Source organism: Notamacropus eugenii, chromosome 1 (assembly GCF_028372415.1).
Source record: "Notamacropus eugenii isolate mMacEug1 chromosome 1, mMacEug1.pri_v2, whole genome shotgun sequence".
In the NCBI taxonomy this organism is placed as follows: Eukaryota; Metazoa; Chordata; class Mammalia; order Diprotodontia; family Macropodidae; genus Notamacropus; species Notamacropus eugenii.
The window spans coordinates 497548442-497570754 of NC_092872.1; the positions used below are offsets into that span (position 1 = coordinate 497548442).

At 42.3% G+C, this 22313-nt stretch overlaps 1 protein-coding gene and 1 long non-coding RNA gene across 11 annotated transcripts in view; one reads left to right on the forward strand and one right to left on the reverse strand.

The window, feature by feature from the left end:
- Positions 1-7896, forward strand: part of KCNQ2 (potassium voltage-gated channel subfamily Q member 2) — a 168970-nt gene extending 161074 nt beyond the window's left edge. For all 9 annotated transcript variants that reach the window (XM_072643707.1, XM_072643690.1, XM_072643722.1 and 6 more), the window contains 2 exons: positions 5098-5221; positions 7058-7896. In XM_072643707.1, coding sequence (XP_072499808.1) covers positions 5098-5221; positions 7058-7792 — 859 coding nt within the window. In that variant the 3' untranslated portion in view covers positions 7793-7896. The remainder of the gene's footprint in view (positions 1-5097; positions 5222-7057) is intronic.
- A 1815-nt stretch (positions 7897-9711) lies between these two features.
- Positions 9712-22313, reverse strand: part of LOC140519843 (uncharacterized) — a 51155-nt gene continuing 38553 nt past the window's right edge. For both annotated transcript variants that reach the window (XR_011972301.1, XR_011972300.1), the window contains 4 exons: positions 20660-20739; positions 19288-19420; positions 13275-13698; positions 9712-10279 (listed from right to left, as the gene is read on the reverse strand). This is a non-coding gene — a long non-coding RNA (uncharacterized lncRNA). The remainder of the gene's footprint in view (positions 10280-13274; positions 13699-19287; positions 19421-20659; positions 20740-22313) is intronic.

The window sequence follows — 22313 nt, forward strand, 5'->3', positions numbered from 1 at the left end:
AACAACTAAATCACTGGGGCTGTATGTTTCACTCTTTGGTCAGGTGTTTTGATTTGCAAGTCTCTACAGCTGAAGTGCAGGGCTGGATTGAGGTCAACACCTTGGCAATTCAGGAAAAGGAAGTTTTCCCCTAAGTAATTCTGGCTCCCTCCCTCCCCTGCTCCAGCTTCATGCTGAGATCATCCATATCACTGTCCTAGCCCTCCACAGGACTGTGACCATTTTTAAAGGCTTTTTGGTAGCACAGAGAGCAGAAGCCTGAGGGGATAGGTCTTTTTCAGGGATGTCTGGACAAGAGAGGAAGGTGAGAGCTCTAGTTAGCTTTAACCAAGGAAGCCTGCCCAGGATTGTAGAGAAATCAGCTTAGAAACACATTCCAGGCAGTCCCCTGAAAGGTTTGATGCTTAGGCCCCATTCCTTTCTCAGTCAGGGCTGGAAAAATGCCAGTCATCTGAGAAACATGAAAGGTGCCAAATTTTGAGTAAATCAACCTCTTTCTTAACTTTCCCACCCCAACCCAACACCACACTGGATATTGAATTCTTAGGAATTCTTAGGCCCTTCAAAGATCTAACTTAATTCCCAGGAATTTAAATTTGGTCCATTGTTAGGCATTTTCCTCATAAGAAATGAGGTTCCTCCTGTGGAGTAAAATAAATGAGTAGATTGAAAATGACAAACTTGTAAACCCCACAGGCAAGGAGATCATCTCAGTGCCTTCTTTCTCAAGCAGAGCCTGCATTTGGTATTCACTGTGTGAAGGAGTAAGTCATTCCTGGGCTCATGAAGTAAGGCCAGGTCTAGAGGAGTGGGTGGAGCAGCAGGAAGCTCCTCTTTTCCCTCTTGGCTTCAGGGCCTGGTGCCAGAGTCCTCATGTTGAATTTGCCCGCATACTAGGAACCCTGAGGCATTGGCACTGTTGTGGACATGGAGAAAGAATAATCTCTGTAACCTCGTTAACTGCTCAGTTGGAATCAGAATGAAGAGATCCCATTATAGATTCATCCTGGCTAGGGTTCTGTGTCTGCAGAATGGGCAATAGATATAGTTTTCCTTTTAAAAAAATAACAAAAATAAAAAAAAAAGGTAGGTTAAAAAAGCCAGTCATGTGGTATGGGTGAAGGGGGTTTAGCTTCAGTGCTTGAATTGTGTATAAGAACTAAAAAGACTGAAATATTTCTCTATTTCCCTACCTCATTTTCCTCATTCAAGCTGTTTAACATCTGACGTCTGCTTTGAGCCAGAGGGAGCCTTGGGCCCCTTCGTGCATGAACTGTGAGCATGGAGCCCAGTGGAGCATGAGAGAACTCACACTATGGCTGATGCAAGACTTTTCCTTTTTCTGTTTCATTCAACAGAAAGAAAGACAAAAATATCCTCCAATTCTCCCATCTCTACCCCTGCCCTAGTTGAACCTGCAGTTGGGCTAACATACGATTATATGGCTCAGGGGCCCACCTGACCTGTCTGTGCTCGGCGTATTAAGAAATGCAGTGATCACATCAATATCCCTGCATTTCCCACCCACCCCCCCAAATAGGGACTGAATATCTCATCGTTTTCTCTCTAAAAAGGAATCATCCTTTTTCTGCCCACACTCTACAGATGGATTTACTGAGAGCAAAGATGAAGTCTTATATATTAAACCCAGAAAGAGAGAGAGCATCAGGTCATGTCTAGAATTCAGGTCGTATCTCACTGACACAATTTGATTAGCCTCTGATTATAGACCTTTGCCCAGTGCTATTTGCCTGTATTTCCTGTTCTGTAGTTCAGAGTGAGTTGGAGAAGCCCAGGAACAGCAGGGGATTTGCAGCTCAGATGTCAAGAAAGCTGGTCTCGTTGTACTGGGAGACATTTCCATCCATCTGCCTGTGCTGAACTAGGGCCTGCCCAACAAATTCTGGGATTTTTATATTGGTGAAAAGTCCTAAAATTCACGATGTGTGCCCACACTGACCCCTTGCCCCCCTATATAACAGCCACTCTAAGGAGGGCTTCACCAATGAGGCTACACCTGCAACTAACACTGGCTGGATTGCTCTGAACAGCTAGGCAATCTGAAAACCAGTCATGACAGGTGTGTGTGTGTGTGTGTGTGTGTGTGTGTGTGTGTGTGTGTGTGTGTGTGTGTGTGTGTGTGTGTTTCATTGACTCAACCAGTAGAATCAACTAAACTGATGGAATTGCATGGGCCTTTAGTCTCCCCCAAAATTCCCAAGTTCCTGCAGGAAGCTTATTCAGATCTTGCAGTTCTACAGGTTTAGGGTATGTGTTATTACTCTTTCAAAGAGGGGAGCAAAAACGTACTCTCTAGGACCTTGTCGCAGGTGGACTCACTTATGCCGAGACTGCAAAAATATAAACAACGTGCCAGCAACCTGTAACTGGCTTCTTTCTAATGCAGATGACACCAGAGCCATGTTAGGGGATGCTTTTACTATAGGCTGATACCACATGCCCCCTGCAGGTAAATTGGAAGCCTACTCTGTTCCTGGAAGAGTAAAGGAAGCAGCTCTATGTCTTTTCCTTGCCAAAAGAGAGTTTGTCCTGTCTCTCTCTGAGTGACTTTCAGACACACACACACACACACACACACACACACACTCCAAGGCAAGGAAGACAGCCCCCTTCTGTCACTGGCAATGGGCTTGTCTTGTCTCTTTTCTTTGATATGTGCATTGGATGGGTTTCTGTGCTGGTCTGTGTCTGTCCTCTTTCCCTTTCCCCATACTGGTGCATGGAGCCATAACTCCTACAGCATACCCAGCATCTTTTGTTCTGCTCAAGACACTTAACTCTGTTTCAACCACACTCCCAGGCCTTACCAATCACACTTAGTGGCACATTATGCTGGAGTAAAACAAAGGAGTTAAAAAGGGGTGGGAATTGTTCATGATAGAGAGAGGGGAAGAGAAGGACCGAGATACTTACTGGGGGAAGACCTGTTGCCTCATAGTCTTCAGACCAGGGATTGATGAATTTGATCATATATATGGATTGAGAACTGATAATATAACAGGTGTTTCAGGGGCTGCCCAACCTTGCATATGGAACAGGTTTTTTCCATATTATTTAGATATGAGAGACAACATGGCACAATGGGTACCAAGCTGTTCTTGGAAAGACCAGGGTTCAGGTCCTGCTTTGGGGACAAGTCCCTTAACTTCCCAATGCTCCATGCTCTCTAAGACCATAAATTGCAGAGAAGGTGCTGAACTGCACTGGTCAAAGGAGCTTCCTTGCTGGGACTTCCTCATACTGGAGAAATCTCAGATCTAGCCCCTATCTCTTATCCCTATTTCAGCAACATTGTCAAAGCAGAAGGAAAGAGTGAGGCACAGAATGGAAAAAGCAAACTGAACTAGGAGCCACCAGTTTTGAATTCAAATCCAAGTTCTTACCTGTGTGGTGTTAGGTCACCTGAGATCTTTCAGACTCAGTTTCCTCATTTGAGATAGTTAAGTGATGAAGTAGATAGAGTGGTGGACTTAGGATAAGGAAGACGAGTCAAATCTGATTTCAGATATTGCATAGCTACGTGACCCTGGGCAAGTCTGCTATCAGCCTCAGGTTTCTCATTTGTAAAGTAGGTATAATAATAGCAGCCACCTTCCAGTGTAGTTGTGAGAATAAAATGAGATAACATTTGTAAGATGCTTTGCAAACATTAAAGCAATATATGCATGTATACATGCAACTCAGCTTCTCCTCCCTTCCTCTTTCCTCCCCTCCCCTTCCCTCCCCTCCCCTCCCCTTCCCTCTCCTCTCCTCTCTTGGGTACCATGCCCTTACCTGAGGGTATTCTGCCCAAAGGAAGGTAAATTTTGATGACTGAAACCTACCTAGCCATCTTGGGGTGGCTAGACTTCTTTCTTAAACACCAAGCCTTAAACCCAATTCATTCTGGCTCTCATTGATTGGCCAACAATAGGTCCCTGCCCAAGCACCACTTAATGGTTATTTTTTGGGCCCTGATGGCTCAGAGTGAATGTAAATAGTAATTATTTCTTCTTCTGCCTGCAACCCTGAGGGTCTTCCCCTCCCAGTTTGATTTGTTTTTTCATTAAAGGGGCCATCCCTTGACTCATTTCTTAAACAGGCCTAATCACTCAATGGGCATTGCCTCACCCAAGGTGAGAACTCAGAAGACCCTAGCTTAAAAAGACCAGAGTCAATCGCTGCATCCTGGGTCATCTCCAGTTGTCCTTATCTATATCTGGTCACTGGACCCAGGTGGCTGGGGAGGAGAGAGTAAGGTTGGTGACTTTGCACAGCTCTCCCTCACTCAAATCCAGTTCAGTTGCAAGTCATGGTATCATTTTCCTGATGTTATGGTGTGGTGTGGGGTGGGGGGACAAATCATGCAACCACAACATGTATACATACATGTATATGTATACATTTGTTGTTGATTTTCTTATTAGACTGGGAGAGCAAAGCATCACCCTAATAGGGTTGCTGTAGAATGTATGAGACAAACTGTAAGGTGCTATTAATGTTTTCATTGGCATCGTAATCTAACAGCACTTGAAGGGGGGGGGGGGGCGATAAAGTAGAGATAGGAAGAGAAAAAAAGGAAAGAAATAAAAAGGGAAGGAGAAATTAGGGAACCAAGTCAGGGACTTAATGTCTTAAGAGTTAAGTAACACCCTGGCCAAAAGGATCTGTGGTGATCTGGGCAGGGGGTAGGGGTACTAAGTGAGCAGTCTCCCTGAGCCAGCTTGTTGTATATATGACCCCCAAAGGTCAAACATCTCTCCTGGTTTGAGAAGAGTAAATGCAAATTGGTGGATTGAAATGAAAATGAAAATTTTCTTCATTTTACTCCTTGTTAATGTGCCATATTCCATTTGACTGAGAAAAATAAAATGAAACCACAATATTATTTCAAAATACAATTATGAGACCAATGCTTGTTGGCTTCTAATCTAGTATTGAGCTGCTTTCTGAAAACTTTGTCTAGTTTTGAGGTCACCCATGATTGAGGAGCTGTTGCTTTGACTAGAAGGGGAGAGGAGAGGACCTTTGAAGCCTTGTTTGCCACAAACTCATGGGTTTGTGTGTGTTTGTGGGGGGGATTTCTATTGCTGGTAGAGTGGACCAGATTGTTGGACGCGGCCCGGCAATAACTGACAAGGATCGTACGAAGGGGCCAGCCGAAGGGGAGCTGCCTGAAGACCCCAGTATGATGGGCCGCCTTGGGAAAGTGGAGAAACAGGTATGCGGTTCACCAAATCACTGGGCAGAAGTTGCTAATTTTAAAAACTAGGATTTGTGGTCATTATTTCTCTTTAGATAACAGCCTAGTTTGATAGCGATTCTTTAGGACAATGCAATACTCTCCAGGAGGACTTTTCTATGAAATGCAGCTCTTTAGATAGGTTTCATATTGATGGGATGATTTCAGGAATGTTCACCAGCTCCACACTTTTCACCTGGTCCTAAGGGACTCACTGTAGGACTATTCCTTGAGCACTGCTATTCTACTTCAGAGATAATTGTCAACTCCTTCAAAATGGTTTTGGCCAAGTAAGAGATATTAGGATATTATGGAAGTGGATCCTAATCTTCATCCCACCCCATCTATTTTATCTCTGCAGCCTGAGGATTCCAGATCTCAGATGCCATTTGGTCTTGTGACCAATTTCATTGTAATCGGCTTTAGTGCACATAAATCAATAAACCTTTATTAAGAGCTTATTATATTATATATTAATATATATTATACATATGTATTATATATATTATTATTATACTATGACAAGTACTGTCCTAAGAGTTGGAGATACAAAGAAAATGCAAAACCAAGCCCTGCCTGGGTACATAATGGGTGCTTTGGAAATACTTATTGATTGATAGATTATCTCTTAAGTTCAGAGATGTACCATGATGTAGTGGAAAGAATCCAAGGATATGAGTCTTAATTCCAGCTCTGATATATTTTAGCCATGTGCCTCTGGGCAAAGGTGATTTATTTCGCAGTATCTCAGTTTCCTTTCATATAAAATAGGAATAATGATACTTTTGCAGCCTACTTCGCAGGCTTGTTTGGAGTCAGGTGCTTTATAAAGCACTACAAGTAAGTTACTGCTGCTGATATCATTGCTTTAGCAATTTTTTTGCAAAGAGATAAAGGTTCATTCCATTAGTTAAGGATTCACTCAACCTGCACAGAATGAATAGTATTGTTTTGGTTCCAGACTAAACAGGAAACATAGTCCTGGACAGGGTCAAAAGAGAGAGCAGAAGCAATGGGGGGCAGGATAGGATGGAGGGAAATATAGTGAGTCTTACACAACACGACTATTATGGAAGTCATTTGCAAAACTACACACATATGGCCTGTATTGAATTGCTTGCCTTCTCAAAGGGAATGGGAGGGGAGGGAGGGATGAAGAGAAGTTGGAAGTCAAAGTTTTAGGAACAACTGTTGAGTATTGTTCTTGCATACAACTAGGAAATGAGAAATACAGGTAATGGGGTAAAGAAAGTTATCTTGCCCTACAGGACAAAAGAGAAGATGGGGCTAAGGGAAGGGAGGGTAGTAAGAAGGGAGGGGAGATTGGTGATAGGGGTAATTAGAATGCTCAGCGTTTTGGGGTGGGGGAGGGGAGAAATGGGGAGAAAATTTGGAACCCAAAATTTTGTGGAAATGAATGTTGAAAACTTAAATAAATAAATTTAAATAAGAAAAAAAGGAAACATGGTCCTGGCCATCACAGAGTTGACTGTAAAAAGCGGAGACAGTACAGTTGAACCTGTAATCATTAGAAAGATATTTGCATAATTTGTTATTTTGGAAGAGGAAGGGATGTCCCTGGGGTTATATTTACAGGATTACAAAGTATAGAATGGGTTGACCCCAAAAGCATTTCTGGAGGAGGTGGGCTGTGATTTAAAAGAACGGAAAGGTGGAATTTGCTGGGTATGCTAGATTTTTATGCTTTTTTGTTTATACCTGAGCCTAGGTGAGGACTGCCCTCTGTCTTCTACTATGAGAACTTCACTTTGTCTTTTGGTTAAACCGACTTGATGTTGGTATAAACATTTTTAGGTTCTCTCCATGGAAAAAAAGTTGGACTTCCTGGTCAACATTTACATGCAGCGAATGGGCATCCCTCCAACAGAAACTGAAGCCTACTTTGGTTCCAAGGAACCAGAACCTGCCCCTCCCTACCATAGCCCAGAGGAGAGCCGGGAGCACATCGACAAGAATGGCTGTATCATCAAGATCATCCGCTCTACCAGCTCCATGGGGCAAAAGAATTTCTCTGCCCCTCCAGCCCCTGCCATGCCTTCTAACACATGCCCCCCATCCACTTCATGGCAGCACCAAGCCTATCAGCGACAGAGCCATGGGTCCTCACCTGTGGGAGATAATGGCTCTTTAGTCCGAATCCCCCCACCACCATCCCATGAGCGGTCCCTGTCCGCCTACAGTGGGGGTAACCGAGCTAGTATGGAGTTCCTCCGTAATGAGGACATGACTGCCAAGCACCATGAGAGTGCCTTGAGGGACAGTGACACCTCAATCTCTATCCCCTCTGTGGACCATGAGGAACTGGAGCGTTCCTTCAGTGGCTTTAGCATTTCCCAGTCCAAGGAGAACTTAGACATGCTGAACAGTTGCTATGCAGCCGTGGCCCCTTGTGCAAAAATCAGACCCTACATTGCAGAAGGGGAATCGGACACTGATTCTGACCTTTGCACACCCTGTGGCCCCCCACCACGGTCAGCCACTGGGGAGGGCCCCTTCAGTGACATGGGCTGGTCAGGCCCTCGAAAATGAAGCACTTGATACCCAACCAGCTGTTGGTTCACATTGTCTACATGTTGAACTCTTTTCCAGGGGACTGACCACCAAGAATTTGTGTTTCAGAAACTCACTTAGCTCTGGGACACTCTCTAATAGCTGTGTTGAGTGCATAGGGTGGGGGAGGGTTGGGGAGGGTGGTGAGGTTGGGACAGAGGCTGGCTCAGCAACCCTCTTCCTTGCATAAGGGTCAGTTGGGTAATATTACCCATAGGAGACTGGATCAATTTTGTCTTGTCTTTCTGGGTGCACTATTTAAGGGAGGGGTGTGAAACCGTGTCTTGATACAGGGTAGAAGAGTGGAGTTTCTTGGTATCAGCCAACCAAGGTTTTATAAAAAAACATCATTTTATTATAAGGTAATAATTGTCCCATGGGTAGAAGTTTATTTATTACCTCTGGGATGCTCTGTGATGACAAAGCGAATACACAATCCCCACTGTCTTGTACCACAGGTTGAGTGTTTTTTGACAGAAGTGGCAGATTTTTAAATGGACTCAAAACTTTTTAGTTCAGCATTCATCAGTGGGGGAGTGGGGGCTGTGTGATGACAATGAGATGTGGGAGACCCTTGGAGGTGGCTCTGTAAGTGGATTGGTCATGGTTTTTGGACCTTTGGTCGGAGAACTCGTGCAGCTGAAAAATGTGAGTGGTTTAGGAAAATTGGGAGAAAAGGCCAGAACTGTGAGTCAGCGGTGATCCAAGAGAGATCTAAGAATTTTAGAAAATGGATTTAGGAGTTACATTTAAATCATGTATTATACTAAATTGGATAACCTCTTTTGTCTTTCTGCTTCCAAATAGTACAGGCTCTTTAGGGTATGACTATGTATTGATGGGTTACTGACTTGAGTTTTTCTATATGGATCTTACCCGTGCCCTGTAGAGAGTTTGGCAGCAAAAGGAAGTGTGGGGAAGGCAGGCAGATAAGTGGAGAGGGTGAATTTGGAAGACTTATTTTTTAAATGTAGCTCCCCAGGGGGTGGCTTTTTGGACATATTCATGGTTGTGTCTGGAAGTGTTTATCCTTCACTGACACACTGAAAAAGTTGGCTTCCCTTATGCCATAACTCAGATTCCCTTTGACTCTTTGCCTTTGTGAAATGTTCCTCTTCTTACGATCTTGAAGCAGGGAGGGAATCTTCTTTCCTTATTCTCTTGAGAACAAGTCTACCAAACTGCCAGTTGGCTTCTCTCCCCATTTGTCTCTTCCTTCCTGAAGCAGAATTAATGCTATGCCTATGTTCAGAACCTCTGAGAGAGCTGGGGAAAGGTAGGAGTATCACTGAGACAGGTTTCACTGGGGACCAAAACAAAGCCACAAAGTGATCTTTTTACTCCCTTAATATCCACTGAATTAGCTTTCCAGGTAGGGGACAGGGAGGAGATGGTAAGGAAAGAGAGGTGAGGAATAATGGCACCAGACTTTGACATACTTGCTTAGAATTGCCGTGCCACTCTATCCTTTCAACTAAAGTATTCTATCCCTGGGATCATGGGGTCTTCTTAAAGGCTAAAGTTATGGGCACCTTTGAGCCCTGGCCTGGACTTTCCATTCATCAATTAATCCTCCAGCGGCATGCAGATGAGATATCAATAAATAAGAATTCAGAGGATAAGATTCGAAGGCCATTTCAGTCCTGTTGGGAATAAAAGTCCCTGTTCTTGTAAAGACATGTTTAACCCTTTGGGACAGATTCTCTCCCCAGGGACTGTCTTTCTTTTGCTATGCTGATTTGGCATAGAAAAAAAGACAAAGAATGTGTAAGTAGCCAAGTTTGGGTTTTGGCTTTAAAAGTTATAATATGACTTGGATATGAGAGGACATTTCTGAATATGGAAACCTAGAGCTCTCTGAAGAAATGTCAGGAAAATCTATTGTGTTTACAACCAACTTCATGTTTTAGTTTAGCTAGTGACCATTTTTGTAATTTATTGGGATTATGTGTCTGAGCAAGATAACCAATCTGCAGGGTACTTGAGGGATCTCTCCCACATTCCACGGAGTAGGTTCTGAAGGGCACTCCACGGACAATAGCTTTGTAATTTGGCACAGGCTATAAGGACGGTGGGCTCTTCTTGTCTTGTTCTTTCTCCATGGATACTTAGAGAGGACTCCATGTCATTAGCAGCTGTGACATGATAAGCAACACAGGAAGTTCTTTAAAGGATTAGGATATCCTTGATCCTTATCCTTTGTCCCTCACTGAAATACAATCTCCCTGATTCTCCCCTTTACCTAGCTTTATCACACAGTGAAGAAACCACATTGGAAAGCCAACCCAATGGGAGCTCTTTCTTAATTTCTTATCTTGGACTTGAAAACAAAACAAAATGCAGATGATCAGAGGGAAGAGCAGCTTTTCTTTTCTTTCTCTTCTCTCTCTGTATGTAGGGAGGAATACAGACTTGTCATTTCTTCCCTTTGTTTGGTAAAGGGCTGCCCAGCTTTTGTAGCTGATCCTGCAACATGAAATAGGGATATTTGGTGCTTTACTGTACCTATGATATCCTAGATGTGGGTACTCTATCCAGTAATACAGATGACAACCCTTCCATGCCTGTCCATCCTATGCAAATCTTGCCCATGTCCACTTAGAAACTGTCATGGAGGGAGGAGCACCCAATGTGCTGGAGGTCTTTCTCTAGATCTCCTGAGAGCCATGGTGCCACCAAAGCTGATCACCAAGCACTTGGGCTGTGCATCAGTTCTCCCTCACTCTGTGTTACCAGTCCATCTTCTTTTGTCTCCCTCCCCTCCAGCTATACATCTCTCTGGTGGCATCCTTATCACTTAAAGTATATATCCTATTTCAACTTTCATAAATGGAAAGATAAAATAGATGAAAGACAGAAAGATGAAATACATTTTAAATGATGAGAAATTTGCTTCAGAACAAAAAAGTCCTCCTTATGGATTTTCCTCAGTTTTGGTTAATTAAAGACCATCCATCCATCCGTCGTCTAAATATTGTATTTGGGAATGTCTGTTCTGGAGTTAAAGTTAATGATCTCTTTAAAGAGAAAGTTTTCAAGAAGTATTATGGAAAACTGAGCATTTAACAAAGGCTTCATATTTATTCTCTTTGAATTGTGTGGGGATATGGTTTAGGATGAATGTGGCTGCTTAAGGACTGTGGTGCTTCAAGGTGAAGCCTCTGCCTCAACAGACTGGTTAATATTGGGTTCAATAATCTTCTACCTTCAAAAGTCATGCAGAGACTATATATTGTATCTTTACTATATCTTTAAGAGAGGCAATGGAATCTTGGGGTCACACAAAAATAATTTCCTTCCATGGGCTAAGACTGTGGGATAGTCCCACTTTTGAGTTATCTGTGTGCCCAGGGGGGTTGATGAAACAACTAATTTCCTTTTCAAACATTTTTCAGGAAATATGCTAAAATGTAGACTTCCCCCCTTCAAAATATCCTCTTTAAATCAGTTGAGTTGAACTAGAGCACCCATCCTGATGGACTTTCTTAATGTTAGAGTACATAGTGCATGCTCATTGCCAGATAAAAATTTTATTTCTAATTTTGGCTTCTTGCTTCTGGCACAAAAGCATGTCCTTTGAAAGCAACTCCTGGAGGATAGCTCCATTTCCCTTGTTTTGGGGAGGTATTAGGCAGAAAGGGATAATTAAGCTCTACTTGAAACAGCAAGTTTCAACTTCTCTAGTTAGTCTTCATGCCTCACTCCTCCCCTTACATCCCACAAGAATGGCCAGGGCTTGTACACCAACAGGCCCTTTCATCCAGTAACTTGTTCCTGTTCACCATTTTTTTGCCAAGTGGAGCTGGCCTAACTACCTCTCCCACACTTCTGTGACTGTTCTTCTGCTGGTTCTATGGGACTGTAAGGTAAATGGAGTTATTCCTCTCTCTCTCCCTTCTCTAAACTACGCCCAGCCAGAGCTCAGCTGCAGGCCTGCCCCACAAGCCAGATGTGCCAGCTGAAATTATTCCAATGAAGGGAATAATACTGGAATGGCCTGCCCCAGGGATCAATCCAGAGGGAAATACTTTGGGGGAGAAACTTAACCCTTGCCACCAAAGTTGGTCACTAGAAACTGTGGCCTTCAGGGTCTGGACCAAAGACTAAATTTTTTATTAACCTGTGATTTATCATATTTTATTCTACCAACTCAAGAACCTTCAAGGACTAATGGCTATATTTGATAATTAAATTTAATTTGAAAGGGTATTTTGCTTGTCTCTTCATGAAGCCTTATGGAGCTACCCTTGACTTGAGTGAACATGGATTGGTTGCATTCTCTCTGGCTTTATCATCTTCTAAGAAAATTCTCTCTTGGATCAATTGTGACTTGCACCGATATCTCCCTACTCACACCCTCCCTTATCAGAGCCACCATGTGGAAGTTCTCAGTGGACTAAAGTAAATTCCTTGCCAGCAGAATCCTTAAAATGAAGCAGGAGATTTTCATGCAAATTATTTAGGACAATTGGGAATACTGTTTGTCCCCAAGAATGACATTTTCCTTTATCAGCAAAAGCTAACTGGGAGCCAATGGCTTTCTTTGGGTCATGATGATTGGAGTGGGGACAGCCCTTCACATTGGAAACAGATCACATGCACCAGCCAGTACAGACATCAGTGAAAGCACTTTAGCATGGGTAAATATAGTCCCAGATTGGACTTTTTTGAATGATAGAACTAATTTATTATTTTTTTCCAAAGCCTCACAGGAGTAATTTGGTCTCACTGAAATAGCTATTTAAGACCAGAGCACATGCTAGCCCTGTGACAGTCTAGGATTTCTCTGCATTGTCCTAGGGTAGGCATTATTTCTCCAGGAGGTTTCGAAATATAATTAGTATACATATATATATATGCGTAACTATTCTTCCTGGGTGTGTATCTGTAACCAACATTTCATTTGCACACTCTTGCTTGCCTTAGACTGATTGCTTCTAGAGGAGAGAAATACTCAGCATTTTGAACACTATTAACCAAGCTCATATTATAGATCTTGGCCAGAGCCAATCACTTGCAGCTAGCTCCTTTTCAGTGATCCAGGGAGAAGAGAAAAGTATATTTTACATATTTGAATGACTTTTCCAACCTATCTCACTCTCAGTTTTGCTTATGCATGCCATTGGAAATGGGTAGAGATAACAGTTTTTGGCATCTATATCTTCTCTTTCAAAGTGCTGTAGATTTTTAAAATGGTAAATGAAAACATCAGTCATGCTTCCCCTAGTAATGCAGAGCTCTGATAGCTCAATGCCCTTTTTTTATAGGTAGCATTGAAGCAACTAGTTTCAGATGCATGAACACACAAATATGGGTTTTATTACATGGAACAAAGCTTGTCTAGTATGTGTTCAACTGAAGTGATTGCTACCTATACTTCAATGAATGAATGGGGGAATAATTTTATCTAATTTTTAATAAAAATCTAATAATTTTTATCAAATAGTTTTTATCTACTCACCACATTGTAGCAGATAGAGAAATGATGTCCAAATGCCAAGCAGCTTTTTTCACCAAGGATAAACCAAGGGCTTATAGACTTAGATTGTGGCAAGAATGGATGGAGGTTAGACTCTCATGGTTCAGAACATCCTGCATCATTTTAGCAAGGGCAGGGTTTGAAGTCTTTTTGTCCAAGAGGTTTTTTAATCCTTTCGCTATAGCTCTTTCTGGGATGTTTTGATGTGATGCTTGCTAGGGAATACTGATTGATTGTAGTTAGGGAAATGAGTTAGGGTCCTCTCAAGCACCTCTGGCTCCAGAATGTTATCTAGCAGCTCCTTCATTTAGCTTTTTTTAGCTATTTAGGTTAAAGTACTTCAATGCTGTGGTCTTGCCTTAGACCAGTCATGTTTTTGCACTGAGCTCAGCAGTCATCAAATCTCCTGCAAAGATATGAAAGTAAGGGGTGAGAGGGGGAGCTAAGCTTCCATTCCAGATTCTTTGTGGCATTGAAATGGGTTCTTATTTTCTCCTCACACATACTAAGCATGTGAGAATGAATGAGTGTGAGATGTCTCCAGTGTGTGAGTGTGTGAATGTTTGTTTGTGTCTCAGTAAAAGATTACTTGTGTCTCTTGGTGCATGCGTGTGTAGAAACAAGTGAGAGAATCATATCTGCAGTTCAAAAAGGCAATGAGGAAATATATGAAGCAAAATATTAAAGAGAGAGTGCTATTTGCCTATGCTAGGTCCTTATGCTGCACCTCTGCCATGGGAGGAGGGGGAGGCGGCCTACTACACCCAGCATTGTGCAGGGACAAGTCCCTAAAGCCCTGCTTGGGCCGAGATTCGCACCAGGCTTTGAATAATGCATGAGTGCTCTGAATGAGCATGAGAGCCTCCACAGAGGACAATGGAAACCCTGTGGTGACATATTCTATTCTTCCTGTTTCTTGTTTGCAGCCCATGGTCCAGTCCCTGAGCTGGTAAGAGGAGGCTGGAGGCAAGTCTGTGCAAGAGCTGATTTGTAGGAAGGTTTCCCAGAAACCAGAGCCAGAATAGAGCATTTGTAGGCCCTAGGCAATGTTTGAAAATTTTGCATCCTGTTTGTATTACTATCCACCAGAGCCTTTGAGTTGTCACTCTAATAATACAAGTGACATCACCAAATAAATACCTATAATCCACAGAGAACAGTATTTTATATGTGCATTTATAAAAGATGATATATTTAAAAGTGACCCTCTTTGTGCCTCTGCATGTTGCATCTTTAGCAGCTCTCTATTTTGCCTGTTTATCCATGTTCAGAAAGCAATTTCAGGCCTCGGAGCTCCCCTGGCAAGGAGTGATTGGAGCTGGTGTCAGTTCTCACCATCAGTGAGTGAAAAGCACTTTTAGGACAACTTGTTTGGAGTCTCAGAATTTTCTTCGAGACCTCCCATGCCCCAGTTTACCATCCCTTATGGAGGCCGCGTGTGGATTGTAGTGAATCTTCTGTGGTAGAGGTGGAACACTGCCATACTCTTGCCTGAGGACAGCACAGGCCTACCTTTTTTATAACTTGTGAATTTGTACATCCTTGATGTATTCTGTTCTTTGTATTTATGTATTTAAAGCCCACTCACCCACTTCTACCACTGCATATGGAGCAAACCAAGCAGAGACTAAAAACTAAGGCAAAACCTAGAAGTTTGAAGTATTTAAAAAGCCCTTTTTCCTGTTCTGTTCCAACACGTTATTCATTTATCTACTGCATAGATATATTAACATCAGCAAAACAGATAATGAAAATAGCCATTTGAGTGTCTGGTAAGTTCTGTGAGTCAACAGTAGGACATCCTAAAATGAGCTGGCGCAGTCTTAGGCAGTTTTAAGAGATGCAGAGTGTCCTGAATGGGGGAGGTGATTTTCCTGCTTGTATTTGGCCCTCCACATTTCAGGTGTGGTGTCCCATTTTGGGAAAGGACATTGATAAGCTGAAATGCATGAGAGGAGGGTAATGAAAGTAGTGAATAGATCCCAAACCATGCCGTATGAGCATCAGTTGAAAGAATTAGGGATATTTAAGCTAGAAGAAAGAAGGAAGAAAGAAGAAAGAGGAGGAATGTGCTAATTTTCCCCAAATATTTGAAGTGTAGTTGGATGGAAGAAGGTTTAGAATCATTCTGCTTGACCCCAGAGGGCAGAACTAAAAGCGTTGGGTCTTCTGAAGGTATTCAAGTAGACACTAGAAAAACCACTTTTTGGGGATGCTGTAGAGGAATATCTGCTCTTGGATGTGGTTATACAAGGTGTCCTCTGAGGTCCCTTTCAAACTGTGAGATTCTGTGATTTTCTGATTCTGTGACTACGAAACTGATATCCACATGCTGAAGGAGTCCCATGCCAACTGAGTGCATCAGAATGGAAGGCTCTTGTGTGCCACTGGTGCCACGTTTGCCCATTTATCCTTCACTGCTGGAATCCTTCCCCCAGGGTAGAATTTTCTGTAAGTAAAATAGTAGATATTTCTTATCTAGGTAACTTCTCCCCTTCATTCTAAATCCCTCTCCTAATCTCTTCTGTACAAATATTCTTAGAGCTCAGAGCTCATGTCTGATGGTCTGATGAGTCAGTGTTCATTTCAGGGTAACTTTGCCTTATCCTCCCTAATTACTGATGGGGCCGTCATTCTGTAATTGGGTCAGAGTGTCATTCAGAGAAATGGTGTAAACGTAAGTATGTGAAGGAGATATGAAGGAGCTTCAGTAGCAATCCATTTTGTGTGTGTGTGTGTGTGTGTGTGTGTGTGTGTGTGTGTGTGTGTGTGTGTGTGTGTGTGTGTGTGTGTGTGTAGGCCTAAGCTGTAAGCTAATTAAGGCTAATTGGGGTATTGTGACTTGATCTCTGGTGAATTAGAAGCTGTGTAGTAATACTAAGCCACATTGTATACAGTATCCTGACTCCTCCTCTTAGGGAAAAAATGCCAGTGGTCATGTAGCTGGATTATAAAAGTTTGATTCTTCTGGGTCACTCATAGGTAATTGTGACATACTGACCTTCCAAATTTGGGAGCTCTGGGCATGTACTATGATTCTAAGTTAGAGCCCAGCCTTTTGCTTGGGGACTAGGAGGCTGAGAAGTCTTTGTATCTCTTTTTTAATTCCAGTACCACTTGTAAGGTTAGAACTGAGTTAACAAGAATTGGGAGAGGACAGTGCTGGGAGCACCTTATTCATTTCATGTCCATCCATTCAAACTACTATCTAAGTAAAAGAGAATAGGATCCTCCAGCTCTAAGCATTCACATGCACATAATAGAGCATCAAATTTCATAAAAGAATAAAATGGCTTGGGATTTTAGGGTCATTCATATTTCATATAATGTGTATAAATATATATATATATGTGTGAGTCTGTGTGTTCATGTGTGACTATGCCAAATGTCTTTATAATATTGTGCGCTGGATGTGTTTGTACCTGCATGAGTATGTGTTGTATGTGTGACTGTGTCTTGCATGAATATGCATCTGTCTTTGACTGTAACTGAATACTATGTGTGTTGGAATACATGTGTTACTGCTGGGTATGTTTATGTCCTGGGTGTTTGCATCTGTATTTGTGTGTCTGTGTATGCTAAAGATATTTGTATGTGTCTGACTGCATGTGGTGATTATGTGTTTGTATCTATGTTTGACTATGTATGACTGAGTAGTGAGTTGATGTGTGACAGTGTTGTGCATGTGCTAATGGCTGAATGTGACTGTATGTGTTGAGCATGTATGAGTGTTTGTGTGTCTATGTGTGCTGAGTGTGATTAGGTGTGACTGTGTGTGTGCTGAATGTGTGTTTGTATCTCTGTGCTACTATGAGTGCTAAAAGCCTGTATGGGATCGTTTGCTGAATATATGAGTTGACGTCTACGTGATTGTATGGTGACTGTGATTATGCCTACCTTTTTGATTACATGTGCCAACCCAACTATAAAATGATCAAGTGAGGAAAGACATTGTCAATCCAATCCCTTTGTCAAGACTCCTTCTTGTCCCTTCCACTGCCTCTGCCTGTCTCTTGATACTTTTACATGTTCCTGTTTTTAACCATCTGCCAGTCAATCAACAAAGGACTGTCTCCTTAAGGCTCCAGTACATAGTATTTTGAGTGAAATATAAGAAAAATGAGAAGTCTTGCTTCTTGGTCCTTGAATTTATAGGCTAGCTGGGGAGACAGGAGACATGCCTGAGACAACCTAACATTTCAAAATAGCATATCAGCAAGTGCATCTTAAAGTCACAAGAAATGAGGTTAAGTATGCCAAGGGGACTCAGAGATCTGAGCAGGATGGATAAATTAGGAGAAATCTTGAAGGTGGTAGTTTTGAACTGGGTTTTTAAAGAAGTGGGTGATATAAATTATTCTTATGTGTTCTATTCTCTCACCATGAGATAAGTGGTAGCTACATTCTACTAATTCAAAGATGCTTCATTCTTGTCTTCTCAGTGAAGTTTTCCTATGATGGCTTCTTGTGAAGTTGGAGTTAGCATAGCTGGTTCTGGGAGGAAGGTTCAGGAACCAGATGAACAGAGGCTAAAAATTGCTGCCCTCGGACTGATCCAAATTACATAAGAAACAATGATCTCAAGGATCTGACCTGTGGTTTGGCTTTTCAAGTATGTGCCAAAGGGAATCATAAGAAATCTCCAGTGCATTAAGATCATCCTCCCTTTTTTAAGTCACAAAAGTGGGGTTTAAAAGTGGGATCAGATAGAGATATCTCAGTAAGGCCCTTAGAAGCTCTCCCACTGCCCCTAGTTTGGGGTTTGGCTTTGATGCAGGAAGGGAACTTTGGGCTTGTCCAATCCTGCCAGTGAGTGAGTGATGCCAGGGAGCCATGAGACGTCACTAGGGAAGAATTCTTCCTTTGAGGTCCTGTGGAGGTGTGCATGCCATGTAACAAAAATCCCTCCATTTTGGGGAGAAGAGAAAATGTTTTAAAGTTGCCAAGTATTTAATATGTTTCTTTCTACTTCATGTAATTTTTCACGAGGCTGTACAGACATTTGGACAAATTGCCTTAATGTGCTTTAGCGGAAACTCTCTCAACTGCCACCATATGGAGAGTGGACATCATTGTCTAAGTGGGCCCCTCCAAGCCCCAAAGAGGTCAGGTTTCCCAAATGCTGACTTATTCACCAGCAGGCTCTGACCAGTGATCTGGGCCTGCTATGGGGGGTGGGACAGGGTGGTGGTTAGTGAAAGAAGGCCAAGCCCAGCAAATTGGGGGAGCAGGGGTGGGCTGACCCCTAGGTCCTTGCAATGTATCCGATTCCACATGAGGAACAAATGTTCCACTGAGCCAGCCTCTGGTTCCTTCCTATCTTCTATCAAGTCTGTAAGTTCACATTTACTTAATAAAAACAGAGGCAGATCAGAATAATGGGCTTGCCCTGCAGTGACTTTAAACCTCTTTGGATGGACCTTAATCTACAGGTCATAAGGAGATTTTTCTAGTCTTTCTCTCTCTCTCTTACACACATAATTGCACAAGCACACTTTGACACATGCTGTGATACACACACACACTCATGGCTGTTCTTACACACACTCCCACTCACACACACACACACACACACACACACACACACACACACACACACACACACACACTCCCACACTCACTTTTCAATGTCCTAAATCCCACTTGTACTCCCCAGTGAACATTAACATTTGGTTGTCTTTTGGCCAGCAAAGACGGGCTGCTTTGCTTCCTCTCATTTGCTCTGTTGCCTTGGCTGTTTTGCACTTTTGTTTGTGCTCCAAAGAATATTTCATAATGCCTTCGGTACTGATGTACACCTTGAAACATTTTGTATGTATTGGATGGTTCACACTTCTCTTGTAAAATAGCAACTAGACTTTTTGTGAATGTGTTCTTTCCTCTGTAAATTTCCCCTTCTGCCTTTGTGCACTGTACATTTTATAGGGGTAGATGCCCAGGGAATGAACTCTAGTTTTCTAATGGAATAGTAAAGATATTAAATCATATAACTCACTGATTGCCACTAGAATGCGATGTAGCCCAGACTTTTTTCTCCATGGACATTTTCAGCATGAGATATCCTGTACATTCATGTGGAAGGCTACAACATCTTCAGGGAAGCACTTTGTGTGATACTTGGGGAAATCCTGCCATCACAGAGAAAGGGGGATGGTTTTAGACAAGGATCCAAGTGGACCATGTGCATTTTAGTAAAATGCTGGTGATTCAACCTGCTGAGCAGTATTTCGCACTTGTTATGACTACGATCATTATTTTCTATTTTGTTTCTCCTTGGGTCACTGATTTCTTGAAACATATGAGCGTCATTAATATCCAGCTAGTGCTTTGAGATTTGCAAAGTGCTTTACAGATATTATCTCATTTAATCTTCACAGCAGCCTTGTAAGGTAGGTGCTATTGTTATCTCTACTTTTACAGGTGAGGAAATTGAGGCAGAGAAGCTTGCTAGCCAGGGTCAGATAACTAGCAATAGGCTGGGTCAGGATTTGAATTATCCACTGTGCCACCTAGCTGCTTCCATCTCACATCTGATGCAGAAGTGAGGACACTCAGTGGGATGCTTTCTGGCATTCTGGGATAGTCCCAAGAGCTTTCAGAAGCTTGGATTCTTGAGTTATAAGAACATTTTTTTTTTCTCTTAATGTATTTCTTCCTGCTTAACATGCACACTGTCAGCCTGGATTCAGCCCAATAGAACCAATAATGGACAAAACATGAGATCTGAAGTCAGATGACCTGCTTTGAATCTTGCCCTGCTGTTTATTGCCTGTGTGACCCTGAGTGAGCCCCTCTGAGTCTCAGTTTCCTCACCTGAAAAATGAGAGGGTTGAACCAGAGGATCACATCTAAAACCAATAATCCTACATGCATTGTTTTCCCAAAGTAAAGTTCATCTGATGGGACCAGGAAAAGTATAATCCACTAACTATAATATGGAAATGATAAAGAAAAAAATGTCATTGCTCTTTTTAAAAACCTTCTTAACTTGCCACTGAATGTCCGTGACAGTGCTCAATATTAATGTGACCTTACTCCAGATCTCACTGGACAAAATTCAGTTCTTGTTCTTCAGCGATCATTTGCATTCCTTAGAAAACAGTGTCCCCTCCAGTGTTCCCCCACTCTACTCCCAAGCCAGCCAGGTGAGGAGTGGTGGCTGGAGGTCAAAGGGTACTATCGTTTTCCTGACCATTCTAATCACTATTCCACCTCCCTGCCCTCAACCCCAAAACTCAATCTACATTTGATGGAGCTTTAGCTAAACACCCTGAAGAATGAATGGCATCTCACTGCTCAAGTTGCTCTGTGCCTAATTGTTCAGAGAGAATTTTTTTTTAATTTTGAAATTGGATTTTGATCCTTACCTGGCAATCAGGAAAGCTATTCTCATGTTCCCATTCAGCTCCTCTGTATCTCCCTGAGTACTTTGCTGCAGAGAAAGAAGCTAAAAAGGATTCAATCCCTCACAAAAGGGCTACAATTTGGGCAGATTGAACCTCTCATTGTCTTAGTGAGAGGTTAACCTTAATTCAGGGATCAGACCTCATTCATATGGCTTCACCTGTTCTATCCCGATCTTACCTTGTGATTAATCATCATAACATTTTCCGTTCCTAATTATGATTCCTACTGCTGCCTCTTCACAGCTCAGATCTCTGGGGACACCTGATTGGAGCCCCAGGGAAGGGAAAAATCTATACATTCCTTCTCCAATTTCTCCTCTCTGCTTTTGGAAATGACTGATGAAAGGGGAAGAGTGGTAAATGTAATAAGTTGGAGGATTATGTGTTAGAATTTGAGCTGTGCTGCTGGTCTTAGAAAGCCCAGAGGCTGAATCCAGTTACATCTGCTTAACACCTGAGGATGACATTTATAAAATACCAAGAGACAGAGAAACACTATGGAGAGAGACACAGACATAGAGAAACTGGATATGAAGGGGAAAAAGATTTAGTGAAAGAGACAAAACCAGAGAGAAGGAGATAGGATAAAGAAGACAGATAGAGAGATAGAAATAAAAGGGAATAGTCATAGACAGAACTGGATAGGAGGGAACAAGCAGAGAGGAAGGACATGATGAGAAACGAAGACAGGTACAATTCAGTTCAACAGGTATTTATGAAACATCTCCTCTGTGTCAGGCACTGTGCTGCATGCTGAGGAACATGTGTGGGTCAGAGACCACCGACTCAAATGACAATCAGAGACTTTTCAAGGTAGAAGCAAAGCAGCAAGATTTTATCACGATCTCACAAGAAAGGGCATCTCCTCTCTGATAAGTAATCAGGAGAGTGAGGCGCTTGCAGAAGGCAAGAACAAAGGTTATATAGTCCTAACTCAGAAATTCCCCACCCTCCCTGTGGGTTGTTACTCCTGTTGGCTGGGAGGCAGGCTCACAATCTAAACTCGGCAATTTACCTTAGAAATAAGGAGCAAGGAAGCAGTAAAACAACCAATGCAAAGCTAACACAATGCTCATAACCTTATTTGGCATGCAGTATGCTGAGGTGGCACTACAAGGGGGGGGGGGGTTAAGTTTCAAGTTTCTTCAAGGTCACATAATTTCTGAGAGATAGAAACTTAGGCCTAACTACCTACTAGAAGCCTATTGTCAAGTACTGAAAAGTCTTCACTGACTCTTTTTCATTCAAACGTAAAGACAAAACCCAAAACCAAATGGTCTTAACCAAAAAGGAACACAGAAATTCACAGAAATAGTGGCAGATAGAATCACAGAAAGAGACTTAAGAATGACGACAAAATAGTGAAAGGCCCAGAGGTGAAACTGAAGAAATGAGAAGGCAGCATGAGAGAAAAACAGAGAGAAGGAAAGAAATACATGCTTGGGGACACTTCTCTCTTCCCCAATAAGGACCAAAAAAAAAAAAAAAAAGGGACTTCCATTTGCTCAGCCTGGCTTTGCATCCCACAAGGGAAAATAGGGCATTTATGAGGGGAATTGGGAGTTCACTTGGCAAATTCAAGTTTGGAGGAGGGATCGGGGAGGGCCTTGGAGAT